Here is a 23,678-nt window from a genome sequence, read left to right on the forward strand (position 1 = left end):
GTGTTAAGCAGTGCTATGGGGCAGGCCCTGTTCTAGATATGAACCACATGTAACAACTTAGTTAAGACCTTGGCCTTTAGAGTTAAGATATAACTGGGTCTGGGTCCAAATTTTGGCTCTGTCAATTTCCAGCTGTGCAGTCATCAGAAGGTACTGCACGTATCTAGGACTCAGGTTCCCATCTGTAGAAAAGACACATAGTTATCATCCCTTCCTAGTGGGATCCTGGAACTAATGGAGATGAGGTATGCAAAGTGCTTAACACAGAGTAAGCTCCCAGTAAATGTAGCTCTCAGAAAATTATCACTCCTCCCAACAACAGTGTGAGCTAGGTATTATTATCCCCATTGTGCAGATGAGGAAACTGAGGCCTGGGAGGCTGTTACTTGCCCTGTCACATGACTCAGAAGTGGCCAAAGGCCTCTGACCTGCCTGCCTCCTGCTTGCAGTCACGTTCAGTGAGTGAAAGGAGCAGAGCTCCCTGCTTGTGGAATAATCAGGAAACAGACCCTTGCTCCCTGACACTAGTAAGTTCAGGAGGCTGTAGAGTAGATGCCCCAAGAGTTCATGGCCAGGAAGCCTGGAATTCTCCGTGAAGCTGTAGGAGGACCAGCTGTGTCCTCTTGACCTGCTGCATTTCCCTTGGCTTTAGGAGCTGAGTGACCAGGCGGGGTCGGAGTTCGAGAACTCTGATGTCAGATGGGTCATCACAGTGCCTGCCATTTGGAAACAGCCCGCCAAGCAGTTCATGAGACAAGCTGCCTATCAGGTGAGTGTGGGGGTGGGGCGGGTGGCGGCCCAGGATGCCCATGGGGGTGACTGTCACCCCACTCAGGTGTCTCCAGCACTCACAGGCCTCCCTGGGAAGGCAGTGAGGGGTCTCCCACTGCCCAGGGGACATGAAGCCTTCCTCCTGGGGGAGGAATGGGGGTCAGGTCCATAAGGGTTGGGCTGGGCTCAATTTTCTTTCTGGCATTATACCTTCTACACCGTAAGTTCCCCAGGGCTAGGATTTCAAACTGGGGTACAGAGACATTTTGCCGTGGGTGAATGGACCCTCAGGAAAAAGCTTAGGCAATAAGAATGTTTGAAGAAGAAAGGAATAAAGAGAAAGCCGATGGCCGTGACCAAGCACAGCAGCTTGGTATAGAGGTTGAAATCTGCATCTGTACAGCTGGGTCATAAGGGAAATAGAATGATCTTCTGCACGTGTCACCTTGTGAGTAACACGGGAGCACAAGGGTCAGGGGGTGGTGAGGCCACCAGACCCGTGTGGTGGCAGACACCTGGATGAGGGCAGTGGCGTGGCTGAGGAGTGTGCCAGTCAGCATGGCGCCATGGATAGAACATTCTAGTGCCAGTGGCCAGCCCATTCCTCCTGGGCGTTGGGGGCATCCCTGGTACCATGGACCCTCATGGCCGCCAAGCCTCACACTGTCCGCAGGCCACGTGTGCCATGACGGGGCTTCCACGAGGGTCTGACTCCATGGCAAGGATGGCTGGCCGTGCTGACCTGCCATTCTGACCCCAAGGTCAGAGCTGGCTCCCGCTGTACTTAATCCCTTGGGTTAATGAAAGGCCACCCTGGGGCCTGGGCCCACTCTGTGCAATGAGAGTCAGTTTCCAGAGCCTTCAACCTGAGCTGGGCTGGGGAAAGTCACCAACGTAATGGATGTTCCCTTGCCCGAAGCCACACCTCCCAGGGGACAGTCACTGCTCCTGGGGGACATGTCTCTGATGTTGAGTTTGTAGCCATAGGTATGAACTTTCCTTTCAAAATACCTACCGATCAACCCTGAGTACCAAATGCAGCAAAATGGCCATGGTTACCTTGGTGTCATGAATTGTACTCACCACTTGGAGCTTTACCCCAGGTGACAGGTAGAATTCCAGGGAGAGCAATGTCCCTGCTCCACCCCCACCCCCAATCTCCCCACTTCCCCTTCTTCCCTCTGCCGCAGGCTCTCCTCTGCTCTCCCCTTCAGCGTGAGAATCTGGCTCAGTCTACGTAGCTGCCAAAAATAGATTTGTTTTTATAGGGATGAAGGAAGAGGGTGGAAGTTCCAGAAAGAGGCAACTTCTTTAAAAAGGAAGAAACCCAAATGCAGTTTTGCTGTCCACAGAAGCCCTGGGCATCCTGGAGCTTGTCCTCAGTGCCAGCCTTCAGGCAGCATCCAAAGACGGGACGCTGGGACACGGCTGTCTGTGGAGACACAGCCAGCGTTCTGACTTTGCACAGGAAGGAGACTCAGGATTCAGGGCTTTGACTCTTGTTTTCCCACAGGAAAACTGCAGCAACAAACATGTGACCCGGAAAAGGGTCAGTTCTTATTTTTAGCCTGAAACAGAAAGAGGTGCAAGGACTGGGAGATTTGTCAGGGCTGTTGGAGCCTTGGGCTGGCTCTTCCTAAGGACTGCCTCTCTGAGAAGTGGGGCCTGGCGGGGAGGCCCCTTGTTCTTGGGTCGAGGAGGAAACCAGGCAGATGGAGGTGTGGTGCCCTCCAGGGTTTGGCAGAATCAAAATGGCACCTCAGAGGGGTGAATGTAACCAGCATTTATGGACGTGGGGACTTTTCTTTGTGAAGCCCAGAGATACTCTGCAGACTGCCCCATCCTTTGGTTGTTGGGTCACTTCTGATGGGTGTGGCATTTGTGCAGCTTAATTTTTGGCTCTTTGTAATTCTGATTTGATACTTGTGTCGAGTTTAGTCACTGAACGGCTTTCAAGATGGCAGGGGCCATTCAATCATTCTTGGTTTACTCATTCATTTATTCACTAAACAAACCCATACTGGGGTCTTCTGTGTGCTGGGACATGTAGGTGCTAGATTCATATCCTGTGTACCAAGATGAGGCCCCACTCTCAGGTTGCTCATAGCTGAGTGGTTCATCGCAGCCTTTTGTACTTCAGAGAGAGGGGCAGAGGGAGTTATGGGGCACAACAGTTTGCCGACTAGTCTATGGTATCTTTTAGCTCGTCTTCTGGAAGAGTCCCCATGACGATATGGAAATGAAGCGTGGCCAGAATTAGCATCTCTTCAATTCTCTCTCCTCATCCTCCATTAATTGTACAGAATAAGAAAAATGTGTACCTCTGATAGTTAATTTTATGTGTAAACTCGACTGGGCCAAGGGGTACTGAGATATTTGGTCAAACATCATCCTGAGTGTTTGCTGTGAGGGTATTTTTGAATGAGATTAACATTTAAATTGACTGACTAAATAAAGAGATTGCCCTCCCTAAGGCGGGTGGGCCTCATGCAATCAGTTGAAGGCCAGACTAGAACAAAACTCCCTAGAATAAGAGGGGATTCCTACTGCCCACCTGCCTTCAAACTGGAACATTGTTTTTCTCCTCCCTTTGGACTTAAGTCTGAAACAGCTCTTCCTGGGTCTTGAGGCTGCCGGCAAGGGAACTATCCCGTAAGCTCTCATGGTTCCCCAGCTTGCTGACTGTAGATCTTGGGACTTGTCAGTCTCCATAATGGTGTGAGCCAATCCTTTACAGTAAATCTCTTTCTGTGTTTACATACATCCTACTGGTTCTGTTTCTCTGGAGAATGCTAATACAGAACCTGAGCACAAAACATAGTTCTTGGGTCAGCCAGCTTCTGAGATCTGAGGATGCCCACCATCCCTTGCACCCAGAGTGCTGCCCATCAGCCTGGCTTCAGAAGGAAGAGCTGGAAGGATGAGGTAGGATGGTACTCTGTCAGGGCAGCTAGGAAACTGGTCACATCTCCCCTGCTTGCATGCAGGAAATGGAGTCCCTCCTTCAGGCCCGTTGGCGGCCCTGTGAGCCCAAGTTCACGGCACAGTCAGATAGGGGCTGAGCTTCATTCCTCCACTGGCCTGGTGGAGGGGGAAGAGACCTGGATGCAGAGCAAGAGATGAGGCTCTGGGCAGCATCTCTCATGGAAGAGGCAAGCCTGGAGGGGCTGGTTCTGGGGCCTCCACTCAGAAGTCTGGGATTCAGTGCTGAGGTTGGTGCGGGCTGCAGAGCACTTTATGGATACAGTTTATCTGTGAAACTCCAAAAACTCCTCTTGTGTCAAATGCTTGTTGAAAAAGTAGGTTTAATCTCTATGTTTTATAATTCACGGCCTCAGGGCCCCGTTAGACCCTCTCAGAGCATTCGCTGAACAGCCTGTAGCAGGAAGAAGAGCTGATCCCTCTTCTGAGGCCTTCAGGAAAGATCTAGAATGGGAGACAGTTCCACTGAGTCTTGAGGGATAGTCATTATGGGTAGGAAATAGTCCAGTTGATTTCTAGAGGTGGTTTGCCGGAAACGTGTAACCCTAGTGGGTTCTGGAAACCTGTCAAATAAAAGATAATCCCTCACGGAGGATGATCTCCCCTGACGTGGAGTTAATAGCTGGTACTGCAGTGAAAAATAATCACATCGGGGGGTGGGGGGGGACTGCGGTGGCTGACACCCAGACCTGGTGCAGCTGTAGCCCCAGGCGGCTGGACGTGCGCCCCGCAGAGCGTCCCCCCGTCTGGCCACCTTCACGGCTGTGCACGCGTCCCTGGACGGCTTCCCTGGCTGACAGCAGGGCTGAGGGGCAGACGAGTCGATATCAGGGCCCATGTCCCCAGCCTCCTCGAGTGTGGTTTTCTGCTCCTCCCAAGTGGGGCTCGGGACCGGGAAGCAGGGCTCTCAGAGGGGCTATGGTGATACTCCCGCTGCCCCAGGTTCCTGGAGGACTCAAATGGGATAGTGCATTCTTGGTGCAGACCCTTTCTGTTGGTAGCCTCCCCAGGTCATGTCAGCAATAGGCTCTCATTCGTGTTCTGGAGACAAGGGCCAGGAAATCACAGAACGAAGGCTGACTGGAGGGATGGCGGGTTCATGCACTCAGCAGCTACCCCCCGAGCACCTGCTATGTGCTGACCTTGGAAAGTAGCATCTTGCAGGAGAGGCTCGGCGCGTCTGCATGATCTGTAGCTGGAGATGGAATAGGCTAAGTGCTCGGCCAGCCGGGGCGCAGGGGAGGGAGAGCTCACGTGGAACAGCGGCTGCAAGGTACCAGCTTCAGAGGCAGAACTAGCCAAAGCAGTGAGCGCTCCCCTGCTCTGGTGGGCCCAGGCCTGGTCCCAGGGCTCCTGACAGTTGCCAGGCTGTGGGCTTCTGCTGAGAAGGACTGCAAGTGTTTATGCAGAAAGCCTACCCTTCCAGGCACTGGGTCCTCCTGCCCAGAGATAAAGACATCTGAGTTTTTGAGCATTTGGCAGATGCTTTTGCATTTCCTCTTTTTCTTGGAGTCCACAAGCAGCTCTGGGACCCCTCCTGGGGAGAGGGAACCTGGCAGAGCCCGCTGCCTCTTGCCTCAATCCTTCAGCTCTCCACTATGGCCCCCATGGGAGTTGCTATTGGGACATGGCCCCTCACTCTCTCTGGGGAGCAGGACGGGGGCTGGTTCGAGCAAAGGAGTGTGGTTAGCTTGTCCTGGGCCTCTCACTGAGCTTACCTTCCCCACTCCCCACCCTTGCTGGTTGGAGGTCCTCTGCCCCCCTGCCCCCCATCTGCATCCTCTCCTGGGTACCATGGGGAACCCTCTGTGGAAATGGGTCAAAGTTTTTGCTGCGGGGCTGAGGCCAACCCAGCTGGGGAGGGACAGATGAAAGGCCTCCCCTGAGGGGTGTAGCCATGCTGTTTGGGGCATTTTGGGGCAGCCTGTGTGTCTTTCATGTCTTCAGGATTCGGGAGCATCCCAGGGGGAAGCTGGATTGTGTAAATCACATACCTCAAGTTGTGTAACTGTACTCAATGCTCTTCGCTTCTCTGGAATTCCTGATTTGGCTTTCTTTTTAAATACTTCACATCTGTTTTTTTTTGTTTTTTTTTAAGATTTATTTATTTATTTATTTGAGAGAGAGAGAGAGAGAACGGGAGCTCAGGGGGAGGACCAGAGGGAAGGGGAGAGAGAGAATCTCCAGCAGACTCCCTGCTGAACACAGAGCCTGACTCGGGGCTCGGTCTCAGGACCTTGAGACCATGACCTGAGCCGAAACCAAGAGTTGGACACAACTGACTGAGCCACCCCGGCCCCCCGATACTTCATGTCTACCTCAGAGGGGCTGCTCACGGTCTCAGGGAAGGTGTGGAGAGGGATGAAGGCATTGAGTTTTTCTTCTTGTTCCCTCCTGTCCCCCACTGCTGGGTCCAGGCCGGCCGGTGCTCTTCCTGGCCACGTGGAGGGAGACTGCCTGGCCGGTGGACATCCTAGTGGGACACAGGGCAGTAGTGAGCCTTTCCTCCTTCCCACTGGCCCCGGCACGGCCCTGGCACTCTGCATTCCTCGCCCCTCCTCCCGGGCTATTTTCCCTTCTGAACTTTGGAAAAGCATCTTAAACAGTTTGGCCTGGTTGTTTCTTTGCTGCTAGCTTTTCCTTCTTCCTCACACCATTTTCTGGAAAGCTGGACCTGCTAGCTTCTATTCTAGGAGGCCCTTGACTTTACAAACCCACGAAGGAGGGAAAGTCAGTCTTCGAGAGCGGTCCTTTAGAAGGGGGCTCCTCTTGGTTTTATGTTGGATTTCTTCTGGGATCCTGGGGCTTAAGGTTCAGAGGTTTCAACTTTCCTGGTGACACTTAGGTCTGTAAACCTTGTTCCCTGTCATTGGGCACTGCAGCGTCAGCTGTCTTGGCGCTAAGGATGTCTAAGTGACCCTGTGGGAGGCTGGGGGAGAGGGACTTTTAGTCCCTTGGGTTGGGAGTAGTGGGAAATCTTGTTATGCATCTGGGTCAGTGGCCTGTTGATGGGCATGCAGGCCTTCTGCACCCAGGGACCAAACTGATGGGCATAGATGCTGCCCATGTGTAGTTGGTTAACAGCTGAAGGCACAAAGCAGTAAGGAGGCAGTTTTTCTGTGGATGGTGTAGGTTTTGTAAGGTCAGTCTTCTAGAAGGGGTTCTACCACTTGTGAGGCATCTGGTATCGGCAGGGAGGAGATTTAAGTCACCTGCCTGCCAATGGTTTCTCATTAAGACACAGTTAACTGGTTCATTTGGGGGTACGGTTATTACGGAGAATTGTCTACATGCAATTAGAGGTGGGATACCATCTAGTGCTGTCCTGGATTTACTGGGTAAAGAGATCGTACCTTGAAACCAGCAGAAGGAGGAGCATTAGAGACACCCTGGGAGTTTCGTCCAAGCCGAAAGGCCTGGGTCCCACCCTGGTACCTGAAGTCAACAAGAGCAGGAGAACCAAGAACCAATTAAAGAGCTGGTCTTCGAGGCTTGAGACTGGGTCTGGGCTTGCTCGGCCACGTACAGGGTGGATACATTTGAGCCTGAGACTGTCCAGGTTTCAGCACTGAGAGTCCATGTCCAAGGAAACCCAGGACCATTGGTCACCCTACCTCTCTGAGCCTTTGTTTCTTTCTGCATAAAGTGAAGGAGTTGTACAAAAGGCCAAGAAGGGCCTTTGCATTTTTAATATTCTAACTGGAACCCTCTCCCTCCCTTGTCCAATAACTGAATCTTCTAAGCCCCTTCCATCTGTGACTCTAGGCTGTGACTCTAGAGAGGTCACTGTACATGTGTGACATTAGGCAGACTGTTCACCCCTGATCTACAAGATGAGTCCACTACACCTTATGGGCTTGGTGTAGAACCAGAGTCTCCTCCGAAGTGGGTGTGCTGCGAGGGCAGCACCCCGAAGTTCCCTAGGGAATAGCAACAAAGCAAACACAGTGGTGAAGGACACAGCGTGTCTCTGTCCCGTCGTGCTGGCGACCAGGAAACCCTTGGGGCTTGAACGGCTTCAGCGAGCAAGCGAGGCCTCACGCTTTAGTTCCTAGGCCACGGGAGGTGGGCAGGGACCTGGTAGAGGCCATGCCAGGCTCAGGTCTCCATGTGCCCTCCGAAGGGTGGTCCCAGAGCCCCTTGGCCGGCTCTTGTAAGGGGCTGTGACTGGAATAAGCCAGACGTCACAGAGCAGAAGCATGTCTGCTATTAAAGGGGTAACGGCTTTGAATAAAGTAACTGTCAGCTGCCTTTTGACCCATATTCTAGAAAGCATGAGACTGTGTGGGATTCCAGGAGGGCTTTCTCCCAGAGCCCCGGAGCCCTCCTTGGTGTGCTGGAGACACGTCAGATTCCCAGACAGCCAAATCCGATGCTCACGTAGCTGAGGTCCAGGGATGGCCCATTTGTTTCCTGGGCCACCAAAGATTGGGGTCTGCCTTTAGATCGTAACCAGAAACAGACCACCTGCCTTCCATCTTCTGACAGTTTTCAGAGTTTGGGGGCATTTCCCTCTTCATGCTGCTCAGTTCTGGGCCAAGCAAGTCCCAAATGAAAGAGGCCACAGGGCCCAGAGAGCCCTGCATTTCCCAAAGGCACCCACACATTTTCTTTGGCTCCTCCGCAGTGTTTGGGGACCCGGCCTGGGGCTCAGCACCCCATCACCACTGAATGTAATCCCCGCAGGGGTCTGTGGAGGGAATTTCCCAGACAGGCAGAGCACAAGTGTCCCTTCCTGGAGGGCGTCAGCGCAAGGCGTGTGTGTCCTCAGAGTGGTCCTGCCTCTGTCTTCCAGGCAGGCCTGGCCTCCCCCGAGACCGCCGAGCAGCTCATCATTGCCTTGGAGCCCGAGGCGGCCTCCATCTACTGCCGGAAGCTGCGGCTGCACCAGATGATCGAGCTGAGCAGCAAGGCCGCGGTCAACGGGTACAGCTCCGGTGACACAGTGGGAGCTGGGTTTGCACAGGGTACCTCCTGCTCTCTCTCTCCCCTCCCTGCTCGCTCCCCTCCCACCCCTGCATGGTTCTTGGCCCTGATTACTGAAAGATCCTTAGCACCGTAATGAAGAATCAAGATGCCCCCAGAGAGGTCAGCTGTAAGCACCTCTGTCCTTGGCCCCTCGACCTGGCCTCCCCAGGGCCCCTCAGAGACTCTGCAGTAGTTACCCCGGGGTCATCACCTGCCCGCCCGTGTGCCTTGGGCTGGGGGAGGGTGCTTCTCTCTAAGTACCTGACAGTGGCCCTGAGAGCAGCTCTTGGCCTTACATTTTACTAGGCTCTTAATTTTTCTTGTTCATTAACTGATTCTTAATCTAATCCCACTTGCCTGTTATTAATTCCTCCATTAAGATTGTTGATTTACTGCTGACTCACTCACTGGGGCCGCTTTGTGTGTGGTTAGCTCATTATGTGTCTTAGCCGTGAACCTGGCAGAGTTGAAAATACAGATGAACGGGGCTGAGTCTTCCTGACCCGGCTGATGCGCATTTAGCTGTGGGACATAGTACTGCCTAGGGGGAGCCAGGATGGGCGTTAAGGAACTTTTCCTCTTCTTTTTTTTTTTTAAGATTTTATTTATTTGACAGAGAGAGACACAGCGAGAGAGGGAACACAAGCAGGGGGAGTGGGAGAGGAAGAAGCAGGCTCCCCGCGGAGCAGGGAGCCCGATGAGGGGCTCGATCCTAGGACCCTGGGATCATGACCTGAGCCGAAGGCAGATGCTTAATGACTGAGCCACCCAGGCGCCCCAGGAACTTTTCCTCTTTAACATTTACCTGTATGCAAGTTGGTCACAGTTTCGGTCCTCAGATCTGTTTTCCCTTCTATCTGGGGCTCTATGAGTGGTGCAGACACCCTAGGTCAGGGTCAGAGCTACCAACGTGAGTGAGCACAGGCACTGATGGGAGTGCTGGGGGTGCTGTTCCCAGAGGAGACCTCGGGGCAGAAAGCCACCCATCCCCGTGCCCACCCCATCCTGGAAGGCCCAGGAGGAGGAGGAGGAGGAGGAGGAGGAGGGAGAACATTAGCGGGAACTACCGCCCCCTGTTCCCCCGACAGCCTGGGTCCAACTTTTCCTGGGTCCCCACACCTGAGGCCTGTGTCTGCACTCTCCCACGGCGAGGGGGCCCCGGCTCCGCCTTCGCACGGCCCTGCGTCCTCTCCTCCAGAATTCTCCTCTTCCTCTTCACCCGGTCACGCTGCCCCAGAGGTCGCCACTCTGCATTTTCAACCGGAGACGGAGGAGTCGGTGAACCTCAGCCATAAGACAGTGGCAGAGAGTTCGCTGGTCTGGTGCCCAGGCTGCTGCCCCAGGCTGCCGGGGCTGAGGGCTAGCACCTCACACCTGACTCACCCGGGGCAAATGGAAGCTGTTGCTTTTCAACTTGATTTGCCTTTTTTGGGGCAATGCTTGGCCTCCACCGGAGTATGGCAAGGCTAGCCTTCCTGCTAACTAAATCAAATGTATTAATGTTTTAAATACTCAGAATGACATATTTATTTAAATTATCTGCATCGTTTTCATGGGAAAAGAGATGCATGACCGACTGGGCTTCCTGCCTTACGTGCGCGCTCTTACTGGTTCACACACACACACTCAGGTCAGAACTAGCTAATCGTAGTGCAGCTTTTCTTAATACGTCCTAAGTGTAACACTCACATTTGAAGGGGAAACTGTTTTCGAATGCTTGCCTTCCCCGAGAGCTCAGTTTTGGGGTTCCTTTCCTTTAACTTATCCTGTCTGCCTCCACACTGCTCCATGTCTGTGTCCCGTGCCTTGTGGAATTTGCTCTCGTCTTGCGCTCCGAAGGTCTCTTTGGTTTTTGAAATCCTCCCACTGTTGGCCATGACCCCTCAGAGGGGCAGCGAAGCAGGGGTTCTAGCTCAGCCTTCTTTTACAGTTACGGCCTGTCTCCCAGAAGGAGGGGGCGCTGCCTGGGGAGGCCTGGCAGGGCCCTTAACCAGGAGCTCCCTGGTTGGAATTAGGGCCCTGAGCCCCCCGGGCTGTTCTCTGCCCTCTGATGCTCCTCCATGACGGACGCCCAGTGGACACTACTGAGGGGAACGGGGCTGGCCTCTGCCTCCGGCATCACAGGGTTGCTGTCCATATTATTTTGCACCAAAAGGATTTCATGAGATCAGTAAAGGATCCCCTTTTTATAATCTTGGGCTTAATTTGCCTAAAAACATGGTAATTTTTTTTTGAGAGCTCAGAACATGTTTTATTCTGGCTTGATCATTTTTTTATGAATGACATCTAGATTGTTTTAGCAAACCAAATGCCCATTATAAGGTCTGCAATAGAAGTTCATCTGGAGCCAGTGCTGGGAACAGGAGAGAGGCCCTGAGTTTGAGGACCCCTCCCAGGCCTGCAGAAACTCTTTAATCAAGACGGCCTCATCACTGAACGCCAAGGCCCGAAGAATTTAAGAGCTGACGGCTCTTGCTGTTCTAATCCCCAGAGAAGACACTGTTTTGCAAACACGGTGCTCCTTGCTAGAAGAGGGTAGAGGGTCAAGGGTCCTTAAGTGGATGACCAGCAACAGATGGATTTGTAGGGCAATTCAAAGTCAGCAGCACCAGTTTTTAGGAACTAGAAAAATTGGTGGTGGCGGGGGAGGCAAGGTTGTGGGATGGGGCAGCAGAGCAGTGGACAGAACCTTTATCTGTAAAATCAGGCGTTGCTCTAAATTGTTCATTGTAGTGATCATTTGTTGGGTACCGAGTCTCATAGTTGGTGCTTTGCCTTCATTATCACCTCCTGTGTGCTGGGCATCACACTGGGTGCTGAGATAAAATCAGAGAACCAGTCCCTGCTCTGCCTGTGAGGAACTTAGGCCAAGTGTTATTATCCCCATTTTATGGATGTGGAAACTGAGGCCCAGAGGGGTTACGTGATTTGCCCCAATGGGCACCTTGGCTGTGCCCTGCTGATCCCCAGATACCCTCTCACAGCACCTTTCTCATCTCTTAACGTTCGTGTTCTGCTTTGTCACTGTAAGTTGTTGAATCTCAAAGGCATGAGGGCCTGTGGTCCAAGGGTGGATGTGGAGCCGCAAGACAGAGTCGTGGGAACTGCAAGCCCCTTAACCTCGTCCGACCTGGTTTCCTCCCTCCTCTGAACACAAGGACGATGATCTGTGCCCTGTCTGCCTCCCAGGGCTGCGGGCAGCCTGTGAGGGATGCAGTCGCCCCACACAAAGCCTCACAGCCACTAAGTGGCCTGAGCCACAGCCGCGTTGCTCCCCAGCGTTAGCAGAAAGGCGGCCAGGGCTTCGCGAGGTTCCGAGGGCCCGCCCTGTGGCTGAAGCGCCGCCTTGTGGCTGAAGAGCATACTGGCTTCCCCTGGGTCGGGAAATGGCTCCAGTCCCTTTCATCCAGGATCCAGATTAGGAAAACATCCCCGACATTCCTGGCATCAGACAGATCTGGTTCCTTGAGGTGAAATTGGTGAAATTTAACCAAGTGCACTGCAAGCTTCTTGGCAGACAAGTTCCTCCCCGGGACAGCAAAGCCAGGAATCTGGTGCATTTAGTAACCCCTAAGAAGTGTCACCGGGGGAAGGGCTGCTTCTTCTCCAAGGCGAGTTTTCCAGCAGGGCGCAGGCCAGGCTGCCATGCAATGAAGAGATGGAGGCTGGTGGAACCGGTCTGGCTTTGTGTTTCCCAATGTTGTATTTATGTAATCCTTTTGGTCAAGTGTCGCTAAATGTTCTGTCCCTAAACCTCCTCATGCTGTTGCCTCCACGGACTGCAGATGACTGCCCACTTGTTCGTGCTTTCTTACCCGTCATTTTCTTTCTGTCGGCCACTAGCTAAGGAGCACATACGGCGTAATCGGCAGAGTCGGACCTTTTTGGTGGAGAATGTCATAGGAGAAATCTGGTCCGAGCTGGAGGAAGGTAGCGTCCTTGAATGTCCTTTGCCCTTGCTGGATTTATTCTATATTGTTGGCAAAAATGCATTCCTGTTGGTTCCTTTGGCACGTGTGGAAAATGTTCAGAATCAGGTGGTTTTTAAAGACCACCCACCCAAGGAGAGCTCTTCTGGAGCTATAACTTTGCATGTTATAAAACCATACAGACTCTTTAGAAGAAAAGTGGGAATTGGAGCTCCCCAGTTCCGGGGTAAGTCTTGTGTTAAACAGCAGGTCATTTTATGGCACTATAAACCTTGGCAGGAAGTTGTCCCCTTGTACGTGCCAGGGACGCAGCTGAGTGTCACAGGACAGCTTCTGTCTTACAGATCCACTCCTCCGGGTTCTTTACCATCCATGCTAACTGGCACTTCTGGGCAGACATTACTGCATTCTCTTCAGTCACGAATAACTTGGCTGTGCAGCTAATTTGCAAAACCATCGTGCTAATGAGAAGGGTTGACGGGTGTTGTTGGGTATACCAAGTCGTCACCCCCCAGCTTGTTTCACGATGGGGCTGACAAGTGGTCTGTGTAAAAGATGGCTGTCTTTGTCCCAGGTGACAAGTATGTGGTCGTGGACAGTGGCGGGGGCACCGTAGACCTGACCGTCCATCAGATACGCTTACCGGAGGGACACCTGAAAGAACTGTATAAAGCAACAGGTGAGCCCCTGCATGGCTGATTTTCTCATTCCTGAGCCGTTTCTCTCATGTCAGATTTCTCTTGGTACTTCCTTCTCTCGGTTGCTACCAGCACGTGGGATTTTAGCCCGAGAGGGTTCCTGTGTGGAACTGAGGAGCAGAATGCATTTAAATGTTCTTTAAAACACAAATGACTGTAACTTGGGTTTTGGCATAAAATGAGCCTGTTTTAGATCCTAGACAAGGGAATCTTTTTCTGAAAGTTCTGGAAAGATATGATTGTCACCTGTGGTTTCGTGCTCTGGTTAAGCTTTCTAGGGAGGTTTCAGGCCACCTGGTCTTGGATCAAAGTTGCCAAAGCAAGCGACAGGCTCTCTCCCTCGGTGGGGGTGGGATGATGAGTCATTAACAGATCACGGGGTCTAGGTGGGCCTGCTGATTTTCAGACCCTGTCCTTAGATTTCTTGGGTGGGAATACTATGTTGCTCATACTTAGTTATATGTATCCATTTTATTTAAGATGAAAGTGATTTTGTGGGGTGCCTGGCTGGCTCAGTTGGTAGAGCATGTGACTCTCCATCTCGGGGTTGTGAGTTTGAGCCCCATGTTGGGTGTAGTGATGCCTTAAAAATAAAATCTTTTAAAAATAAAATAAAATGTAATTGAATTTAAACAGCTTGTTGACAGGTGATTCTGTAGGAAAAAGTTTCTCCACCCAGAAGAACCTAAGGGTTTTAAAGCATAAGTAAAAATTTAGAGCTACAATCTGCTAACTGGGTCTAAGTCACTCTACTTGGTGTTTCTGAGAGGAACACAGGGTAGGCTGTTTCTCAGAGTTTGGATTCAGTTTCTGGCAATTTCTGACATGGGGGGGGTCTCTCCTTTTGTTCTTGACCCAGGTGGACCCTATGGATCCTTAGGAGTAGATTATGAATTTGAAAAACTTCTGTGTAAAATATTCGGAGAGGATTTTATCGAACAATTCAAAATCAAGCGTCCCGCGGCCTGGGTTGACTTAATGATTGCATTTGAGTCTCGTAAAAGGGCAGCAGCCCCGGACCGAACAAACCCACTGAACATCACCCTGCCCTTCTCCTTCATTGACTACTACAAGAAGTTCCGCGGGCACAGCGTGGAGCATGCCTTGAGGAAGAGCAAGTGAGTCCGACTCACCAATGGCTTAGGTCATTCTAGAGGGTGGGTCATGTTGATGGGAAGGAAGAAGGGGGTGTGGACTCTGACTTCCAGTCCTACAGAGAAGCTGTGTGACCTGGGGCAAGTGACTCAACTTCTCTGTTCCTCAGTTTTGCATCTGGAAAACGGAGATGATGTTTCCACTTACCTCAAAGGGTTGTCGTGAGGATGACGTGAATTCCTATGTTAGGCACTTAGCACAATGCCGGGGACCTGGAAAGTACTATTTTTGTGTTAGCTTTTATTATGTACTAATAATTATAAGCTTTGTGAAAGCAGGGAATTTTGTGTGTTTTGTACCAGTATCTACAACAGATTCTGGTACAGACATAGAAGGTGCTCAGTAAATATTTGTTGAATGAATCCCATGGGATTCTGGGTTTCCTGCTAGTCTGAGTCTCTTGGCTGCAGGCAAGTGTTTGTAGTTCAGCTTGTTGCAAAATGAACATTTGGAAGCTGTTTTAAAGCTGAATTACAAAATTAATAGACAAAAATCATAGGTTTCTCAAAGTCTTTTTAGAGTGGAAAATTTCAAACATCTTCTGGGCAAAATGAGCCTCATTATTCAGCTTCAACAACTGTCAGTTCCTGGCCAACCTAAATCCTCACGTAACCTCCCCCAAGCATTTTAAAGCAAATCTGATCCTCATCTAATCCATAAATATGTCAGTATGTATCTTTAAGGGGGATAAATTTAAAATCATAACCCTGACACTGTTATCACGAGCACACTTAAAATGAGTCATTCTTCAACGTCCTCAAATACCCAGTTAACATTAAAATCTCTCCCATTGTCTTATAATTTTTTTTTCAGTTTGCATTAATATCCAAAAGATGGCTATACACAGCAATTCTCTGATCTGCCCCTGCCCCTACATCCCACTTAATATATAGGTCCCCCTCTTGTTTTTTTCCTTATGGTTTATTAGATGATAAAGCTGATTGTCCCATAGCGTTTCCTCCAGTCTGGGGTTTTTGCTCATTGCACGCCCATGTAACATGTTCAGCCCCCTGGTATTTTCTTACAAATCGGCAGATTGAGCTGGACATTTGGTCAGAGTCAAGTTTAAGTTTTTGGCAAGCCCACTACATGGGCGGGGCGGGGGTAATATTTCCCCCTTGCTTCACATCAGGGAGCACATGCTGTTTGCTGGTTGCTTCTTCTGAGATGCTAGCAGCCTTGGAGGGTTGTTGCCTAGGTCCGTTATGCTAAGGAGTGGCCCCTTAGTCTCTCACTCCATCTGCATTTGTTAGCTACATGCTTCTGGAGAGAGAAACTCTTCTCCTCAGTGGTTTGGTTGCCCTGAAGTACAGTTCATATAGGAAAGACAAGACAAATGCTTGGTTCTTTCCTTTCATTTATAAATTTTTTGTTAAAAAATATTGTTGATTTTCTAGCATTCTCCTAAGTGACAAATGCATTTTTTTTTCTTTTGTGGGGACTCAAGGGGAGTATCATTAAGATTTCACAGATATAGGCATATTTGATGTATTTTAAACCATGGCGGTTGTATCCTGATTGAGAGTCAAAATGCCCCATCTTGGCCAGTAGGAGCCTCTTCAAGTTGGCTCCCGAGTCCCGTTGATTTGACGTTTTGGTCTGACTTCTGGTTAGAGAAGATGCTCCTGGCTCGTCTTCTATATTCCCTATCCCAGACCTGCAATCAGCCATTTCTCTAAAAAGCCTGGGTTCTGTATAAGGGAAACAAAGTAGATATGATTTTAGCTCTTCTTGCCCTTGGAGCAGGGTCCTGGCCAGACTCTTACCAGGCTCATGTTCTCTCTGTCCACCAGCTCCCCTCCAGAGGTGCTTGCTCCGAGTTGAACCCCAAGTCCTGCTCACACAGTTCTGGGGCTGGTCCACTCTCCTTCTGGAGAGACTGGCCACAGCCAGCCCCTGGGTCATTCCACACCATCCCACATTGTCCTTTGGCCAAGGCCACAGAAAGACCGCCTGGTCGGGCAGCCCTGGCAGCATCTGGAATGTGATGCTAGGAAGCAGCTGGTGCATGCTTTGCTTCAGGGACAGAGACACCATTTGCTTGGCCTCTTTGAACTTGAGAATGGGCGGGGTACATGCTGCAGTAAACAGTCCCCGGCATTCCTTTAGGGCCAGAAAGTTTCCAAAGTGTTTTCACAGACGTGGTATGTAACTTCATCTTCACAACAACCCCTGTGAGGGAGGTAAGACAAGTTGTGCTATCCTTGATTTCCAGACAAGAGACTGGGGCTCAGAGAAAACGCAGCCCAACTTGCCCCAAAGCCCCGCAGCCTCTGAGTGGTGGAGGCCATCCTGGAGCCCAGTGATCCTGAATCTCTGTCCAGTGCTCTTTCTGTTCCATGCCATTGCTTTGGACGTTCTGTGCCTTTGACAGAGAAAGGGCCATCCTGGTAGGCTTAGGCTCGACACGGTCATGGGACAGGTGCCTGCAGGGCTGAAGGAAATGCACCTGAGCATCCAGGCTTGTAGCCTTATGCAGCAGCACAGTGGACATGTCACATGAGCCTTTAATGGACTCGAATCGGACTGTTGTGCCATTAAAAAATGTCATTCAAACGAGAAAGATCCCTTTAATTCTTCCCCTATATTTTGCACTAGACTTTGGCTTCCACCATCCCAAGGGCCACAGCCCAAAGCAAAGAGAAACAGAAGAGGCTGTGTCTTGGCTTTTGAGCACCTAAGGGTCCAGGTTCTGGCAGTTGAGGATATTTCCAAGGACTTTTGAACCCTTCTGCCCACTCCAGTGTGACAGCTCTTCTGACAGGGCCCATCTCTGTGCACATAGACTGGGTACCGTTCACACACTCAGTGCTTATTTCTCTCTGTGCCACACCCCCCACAGCGTGGATTTCGTGAAGTGGTCCTCACAAGGGATGCTGAGGATGAGTCCAGATGCCATGAATGCTCTTTTTAAGCCAACCATTGACAGCATCATTGAGCATCTCCGTAAGTATCAGCCAGGGCTCGGCCACTCAGTAGGGCAGAGCCAGGAATGGGGACTGAATTTTCTAGTATCACTAGCTAGTGTGTGTGAAGTCAGGTTGGCAGGGGGTCTGGGGCTGGGAGCCACAGGTCGGGGCCTGGGCATGCATGGGGGAGCTTTCTGGGCATGGGCTCTCCAGGTCCTTGCCTTCAGGTACTATAAAGCAGCCCAGAGCCTGTCTTCACCTGGGCCTTGAGTTTGACTTCAAAAGTCAGGATGCTGGGAGCTCTGCAGTAATATTCTCCTGGAGTGACAGGGCCTAGGGAATGTATAGTCTTTGCTTCATCAGGATGCACTAGGAGCCATAATGTCTGCTGTGGAGGAGGGACAGTTATGTGGACCAAAGAAAGGTCTCCTGCGAGGGGGCAAACAGAATCCGGCCATGCAGTTACTGTGCTACCTCAGTGGCCCTCACTAGGGACACGCCGTAGACTCACTGGGGACCTTTCTCAGTATCCCGGCCCCCCATCCACTTCCCACCCCACACCTACCAAATCAGAACCCCTTTGAAAACCACAGGACAGTTTTTAGAACAGCCTGCCTTGACTGACTTAACAGGACCACAGGCTCGGAGAACGTTAGCAGTCTTCCTTTATGCCTAACAAATTACTACTTAGAACCATCACCATCTAGCCGTAAAAATGAGTGTCTACTTACCAGCAGCTTTGGTTTTTATTCCTGAGCATACTGGTGTGCAAACCCCTTTCTTTTAAAGACCAGCTCTACGAAAATTCTGCCCAACCAGCTCAGCCATGTCTGTTCCCCACGTCTTCAAGGCCACCGGTCCCCCTTGGCGGCTGGCTTTTGGTGACAGAACGCTGTCCCTTCCTCTTTGTTTTCAGGGGACCTGTTTCAGAAGCCTGAGGTGTCCACTGTCAAGTTCCTCTTCCTGGTGGGAGGCTTTGCGGAGGCGCCCCTCCTGCAGCAAGCGGTCCAGGCTGCCTTCGGCGACAAGTGCCGCATCATCATCCCCCAGGACGTGGGCCTCACCATCCTCAAGGGCGCCGTCCTCTTCGGCCTGGACCCCGCGGTCATCAAGGTGCGCCGGTCGCCGCTCACATATGGGGTGGGCGTGCTGAACCGCTATGTGGAGGGCAAGCACCCACCCGAGAAGCTGCTGGTGAAGGACGGTACTCGCTGGTGCACCGATGTCTTCGATAAGTTCATCTCCGCCGACCAGTCGGTGGCCCTGGGGGAGCTGGTCAAGCGTAGCTACACCCCGGCCAAGCCTTCCCAGCTGGTCATCGTCATCAACATCTACAGCTGCGAGCACGACGACGTGAGCTTCATCACCGACCCGGGGGTGAAGAAGTGCGGCACGCTCCGCCTGGATCTCACAGGGACCAGCAGCACAGCCGTGCCCGCCCGGAGGGAGATCCAGACCCTCATGCAGTTCGGGGACACAGAGATCAAGGCCACGGCCGTCGACATAGCCACCTCGAAGAGCGTCAAGGTTGGGATTGACTTCTTAAATTACTAACAGACCCGCCCCGCCGCCTGCGAACCCCGCCCCCACCCCTGGACTCTGTTCCCCTGCATCTGCTGACCTCAACCCTGACTCTTCTTTCTCTGTCCTTGACCTTCAGCATCGCCCACCTGAATTTCAGCAGGGAAGATGGGAACGACTAGGGCTAGAAACAGTTAGGGATTTTTGAGGGCACACTGGAATCAGAAAAAACTGTCGGAGGTTTGGGAATAAGAAATCTGAGGATCCTGGAAGAGCAGCTAGTTTTCATAGGTGCCCAGTGGTGAGACAGCCACCCGACAAGGGAGTCAGTCCGTTTCTGCAGCGGCGATTCAGCTTGCTTTGAACGGATCTCTGTTAGGATGCCCTAATCTATTTGAGACTTTTCTTTTTACGTTTTTTTGGATGGCAGTCAATATAAAATGCTGTCCATCTGCAGTTAATTTCTTTTCATCATCATGTGATTAAAAGCGGTGATTCAGTGGGAGCTGGGAGCATGTGCAGCTGGTGGGAGAGGCCTGCCCACGCTGGGCACTATTTTAGGTTCTCATAATTTCAATTCTGAATAGCTTCAGTGAGGAGTAACTATCGCCTGAGCTAATCTACTAGGATTCGAGTGAGTGGGAGAGCTGATGCCCTCACTTTTCAGCAGGTGAAAGCTGGCTTCGAGCGAAGTGGGTGGTTTAGGCGCTGCTGACTTATCCCAAATCATACGCTGGGACATCATTCCCCGGATGCCAGATCCTGATTTCTGAATTCATAAAATAACTCAAGTTAACCTTAGTAGGCTTCTGTGTGAGGAAATGGGCTTGCAGTTTGCCTTGTTCACATCACCAAGCCCGGGAATCTGGAACAGCCCCTCACCTTGACAAGGGTCCATATTATAAATTACCTCCCTTCTCCCCCTCATCTCCCAAAGAGTTTTGGCCCCGCATTCCCACATTTCAAAAAGAATACATTGGTGATACATGGGTAGAGAATCTGTACTATGAAATGTTTCACTAAAATTTTCAGTTTTTTAGGCGTATCTAAAAGGAATTCATAGATTTGTACTTGATGAATTCAGCCAGGTCGGTTCAAAGCTGATCTGTGGATCCCCTTGTGAGAACTGCCTGGGTGCCTCTTAAAAGCAGGTTTCTGGATCCTATTCCTTTTACAAATTGAATTTGGGTCTTGGTGGGGGAGGAGGGGACCAGCATTTGCATTTTCAGTAGACACCACGGTGGACTCTGGTTCCATGGGAATCTGAGAACTCCTAACTTGAGGTTTTGTTGGAAGCTGAAGCACACACCAGCGCCTGCAGTCTCCCCCTTGGGGAGAGGGATTTTCAAGTGAAGAACCGGGGTCCCACACTCTGCCCTTTGTGAGTGGGGCTGGGGCTCCACCAGGCTTGGGGGTGGCGCTTTTAGCCCTCACAGGAATAGCCTGCAAAGGAGGAAGGTCGGAAGAAAGGGACCCTAAGAACAGATGAGGAACCAACTGGTGTCTCTGCTGGAACTCATTCCTATTTGAAATCCCTGGAGGCATGCATAATAAACGAAGGGAGGATGAGCTAAGGAACTCACTTCGAAGGCAAGCTGGATTCACAAACCCATTACCATAGCCAATATGCAGATTCGAAATAGCATTTCCAGTTTCATTTGAACATGTCTTTCCACACCGCCTGCTGCAGAATTCCCTGCTAGAATGTGAAACACGAACAAACCACTGACCTAGAGAATGCTAGTCATGTAACTTAACTTCGTAGCAGGATTGCGCATCCAGGCACAGAGGTGTGTTTGCTGGGGTTCTCTTGCTGCCTGCTCTGCTTCAAAAGCTAAGTGTTCTGGGTCTTTCTTTGGTGTTGCCAGCCATACTCTGCAAATAAGACTTCTCAATTTAGTTATAAGTAATATAATTTTATGTACATACAGTATTAGAATATTGTACAGAATCTTTATTTCTACAATGTGCTTTGTTAAAAAAAAAAACAAAAGGAAAATGCTCTTTGAATTTTGTTGATGACATTGCTGCCTTTAATTTCCCATGGCTTCATTTTTTAATTGCGCTTACTTATCCATTTGTACCCGATACTAAGCTTATGGACTATGTATGCGAGACTGAGCAAGAGTCAGAGGTGCGGAGGCTCCGAATACTCTGGAAAAAAAAAAGGGACAACAGCTGGATCAACAGCTTCGTCAGACCTTGCTTCACTCACATCCTTCCCAGAAGCTCACAGTTTACATTGAAAGGAGCATTAATCATGTATCGATTCTCCTGTCCAGTCTTTGAGAGCTGAACATTCTGGTTCTGTACGCCACGTGACTGTGCAGGACGACCTACGAAAACTCTCTGCGTCCCTGCAGGGTTGTCAGCTTCTTGTGGGACAGAGCTGGGTCACTCTGATGGCCAGATGTGGTCCCCATGTGCCGTGTTGTCTGCACAAGAGGGTTCCAGGAAGGAATCAAGTGGGGCACAAATCCAGCTGTTCCACTCGATTAAGTGTAAGTGTGAGTAATTTAGTGAAGTCTTTTTTTTTTTTTTTTTGGCTAATGTAAGACCTTTCCCACCTTGCACTGAGGCTGTCTCCTTGTCTGATTTCTCTTTAGCGAGTTGGTTGAATTCTGCGCTGTTGGCAAGCAGGTGATGGAGAGGGGTGATAACTTTACCGGACTTTCTTCTGGCCCCAGAAATGCAGCCCCAATAGTCGAGCTTCTTAAAGGGAAGCCCCCAATCCATCCCTCCTCTCCCTCCTGCCCCCGGAAATACTGTAGAATGAGAACACTGGATAAATACACGTGGACACATTTTCTAATCTTAGAAAGTTTCTAAAAGGCCTGTTCTCTTGACCATTACTCAGCTGTCCCTGGAGTATTATCTGATGTTCATGTTTTGGAAGCAGACCTGTCAAAGGATCACCTTTCTAACTGCCCTCTCTCTACACAGCAGGCATTAGTAAATGCTGAATGACAGACAAGTCACAGACAGACAAGATAGGAGAGAGAAGGAGACATATAGGCACTCACGCAGAGTTGAAGATTGAGTCTGGATTATGATTGAGTCCAGATTGCAGAGCCTGCCCGCCCCCTAGGATGTTATTTAGATCAAGTTTAGCTTTTAGAGTCTAGGTCTGGTTAATTGCCAGGGTGGCAAAGAATCGCATGCGCCAATATAAACAGGAGTCCAAATGCATTATTAGTCGAAGATCAAATTTCACACTGTAGAGTTGAAGTAGCTGTGAGTAAGCTGCGTATTTATGCTGGGAAATGACTAAGTGGATGACTCGTATAAAAGTTGTTGTCCATTACGTCACACCTCTCATCTGCTTGGAACATGGAACTTTATTCTAAAATATCAGCCACTGGGGTCTTGTTCACTACAAGATAAATTCACACTCCACAGAACTTCACAGCTGTTCACAACTTGACGAGACTGTACCTGCAAACTCTGTCTTCACAGACGTCTAATAAAGCAAAAACTCTGGATCTCGTGTGGCCCCAATTTTTTTTTTTGCACTATGATTTTGTGAATGGAATTATAGATGCATCATTGCTGACTTCCCCCTCTGCCCCATCTCACTCAGATGGAGATTGAGTTTCAGGTCTTTTCTCGAGTGTTACAAGCTTTTTAAAATTAACTATCGTTCCAACAAGACTGGCTCCTTTGTTTGCTGGGAACCAAGGCTCCATCCATGTTCCTGAGCCCCTTTTTCCTCCAAGCTACAGAAAGTGGTCTAGGCAGACAGAAGGCAGATGAGCCTGGGTGGGGGCAGACAACTGCACCAGACCCAGATGCAGGTGGTTGAAGACAACGCGGAAGGGCCGAGGCCTGGTGCCTAGCCCTCCCATCCTAGCAGGCATGGCCTGCTGGCTGCTTCATCTTGAGTTTATTCCAGGCTCTATGTCCGGGTCACCCTCCAGAGCTGGCTTTAGAAGCTTCCGGAGAGTCTGTAGTGGAGTCCTAAGGACACTGAAGGGGACTCAAAGGGGTTCTTCCTAAGTGGGCAGCTTCACCAGCCTTCATCTGAATTTCAGCTCCCGGGAAGTAGAGGCAGGTAAGGCTGGGAGAGGCAGTGACACAAACAAATCTGTGGGAAAGTAGTGCCCTGGGGTGATCAGGTTTCAGTTGTTTGGAGTACAGGGCCCCACTGGGACTAGCTGTCTGGAAAGGCCCTCATTCCTGCTGTCCCGGTCACTCAGTGGGCATCCTGGTTTCAATCCAGGGAGAGGAAGCCTCAGGTCCCCTGTAGCTCCCATCAAATGAGGATGATTAGAAAATGGTCTGGCTCCACTTCCCTGGCACCCCCCTCTTCATTTTGGCTCATTGGCCCCTTTCCATCCCCCTCCCTGTCCCCACCATCTGAAGACAGAGGACTGGGGGGGCAGGGGTGTGAAGGGAAGTCACCACCCACACGGGCCTCTCCTTCCCTCCCAGGCTGCTTGCCGCCCCCCTGCCAGCCCCTCACACCGCCCTGAATCCGGGAGGAAGGCCGGTTGCCAACCCTCTTACCTCCCCTCCCCCGCCCCCACCAGGCCGCCCCAGGGTCGACAGCAGAAAAGGCGACTTTGACCTAGATCCTCTCGCGTAGGGCTCCCCCCAGTTCCAAAACCCAGAGGGGCCAAGTGGGGGGAGACCATGTACGGAGAACAGCTTCAGAGGCCTAGTATTGGTTGGGCAAACCCCTGCACTTCACGCCTGGGGCTGACGCTGAGCCGGCAGCAAGGGGAAGCGCCCCCATATGGACTAGG

At 51.0% G+C, this 23,678-nt stretch overlaps 1 protein-coding gene across 4 annotated transcripts in view; it reads left to right on the forward strand.

Moving 5' to 3' along the window:
• The window catches only part of HSPA12A (heat shock protein family A (Hsp70) member 12A), a 146,083-nt gene extending 123,668 nt beyond the window's left edge, over positions 1-22,415 (forward strand). For all 4 annotated transcript variants that reach the window (XM_081823432.1, XM_081823435.1, XM_081823434.1 and 1 more), the window contains exons 6-12: positions 653-769; positions 8,549-8,720; positions 12,565-12,651; positions 13,225-13,329; positions 14,208-14,466; positions 17,346-17,449; positions 18,329-22,415. In XM_081823432.1, coding sequence (XP_081679558.1) covers positions 653-769; positions 8,549-8,720; positions 12,565-12,651; positions 13,225-13,329; positions 14,208-14,466; positions 17,346-17,449; positions 18,329-18,966 — 1,482 coding nt within the window. In that variant the 3' untranslated portion in view covers positions 18,967-22,415. The remainder of the gene's footprint in view (positions 1-652; positions 770-8,548; positions 8,721-12,564; positions 12,652-13,224; positions 13,330-14,207; positions 14,467-17,345; positions 17,450-18,328) is intronic.
• The last annotated feature ends 1,263 nt before the right edge of the window (positions 22,416-23,678 follow it).

Source organism: Leptonychotes weddellii, chromosome 6 (genome assembly GCF_054177405.1).
Source record: "Leptonychotes weddellii isolate Sample4059 chromosome 6, ASM5417740v2, whole genome shotgun sequence".
In the NCBI taxonomy this organism is placed as follows: domain Eukaryota; kingdom Metazoa; phylum Chordata; class Mammalia; order Carnivora; family Phocidae; genus Leptonychotes; species Leptonychotes weddellii.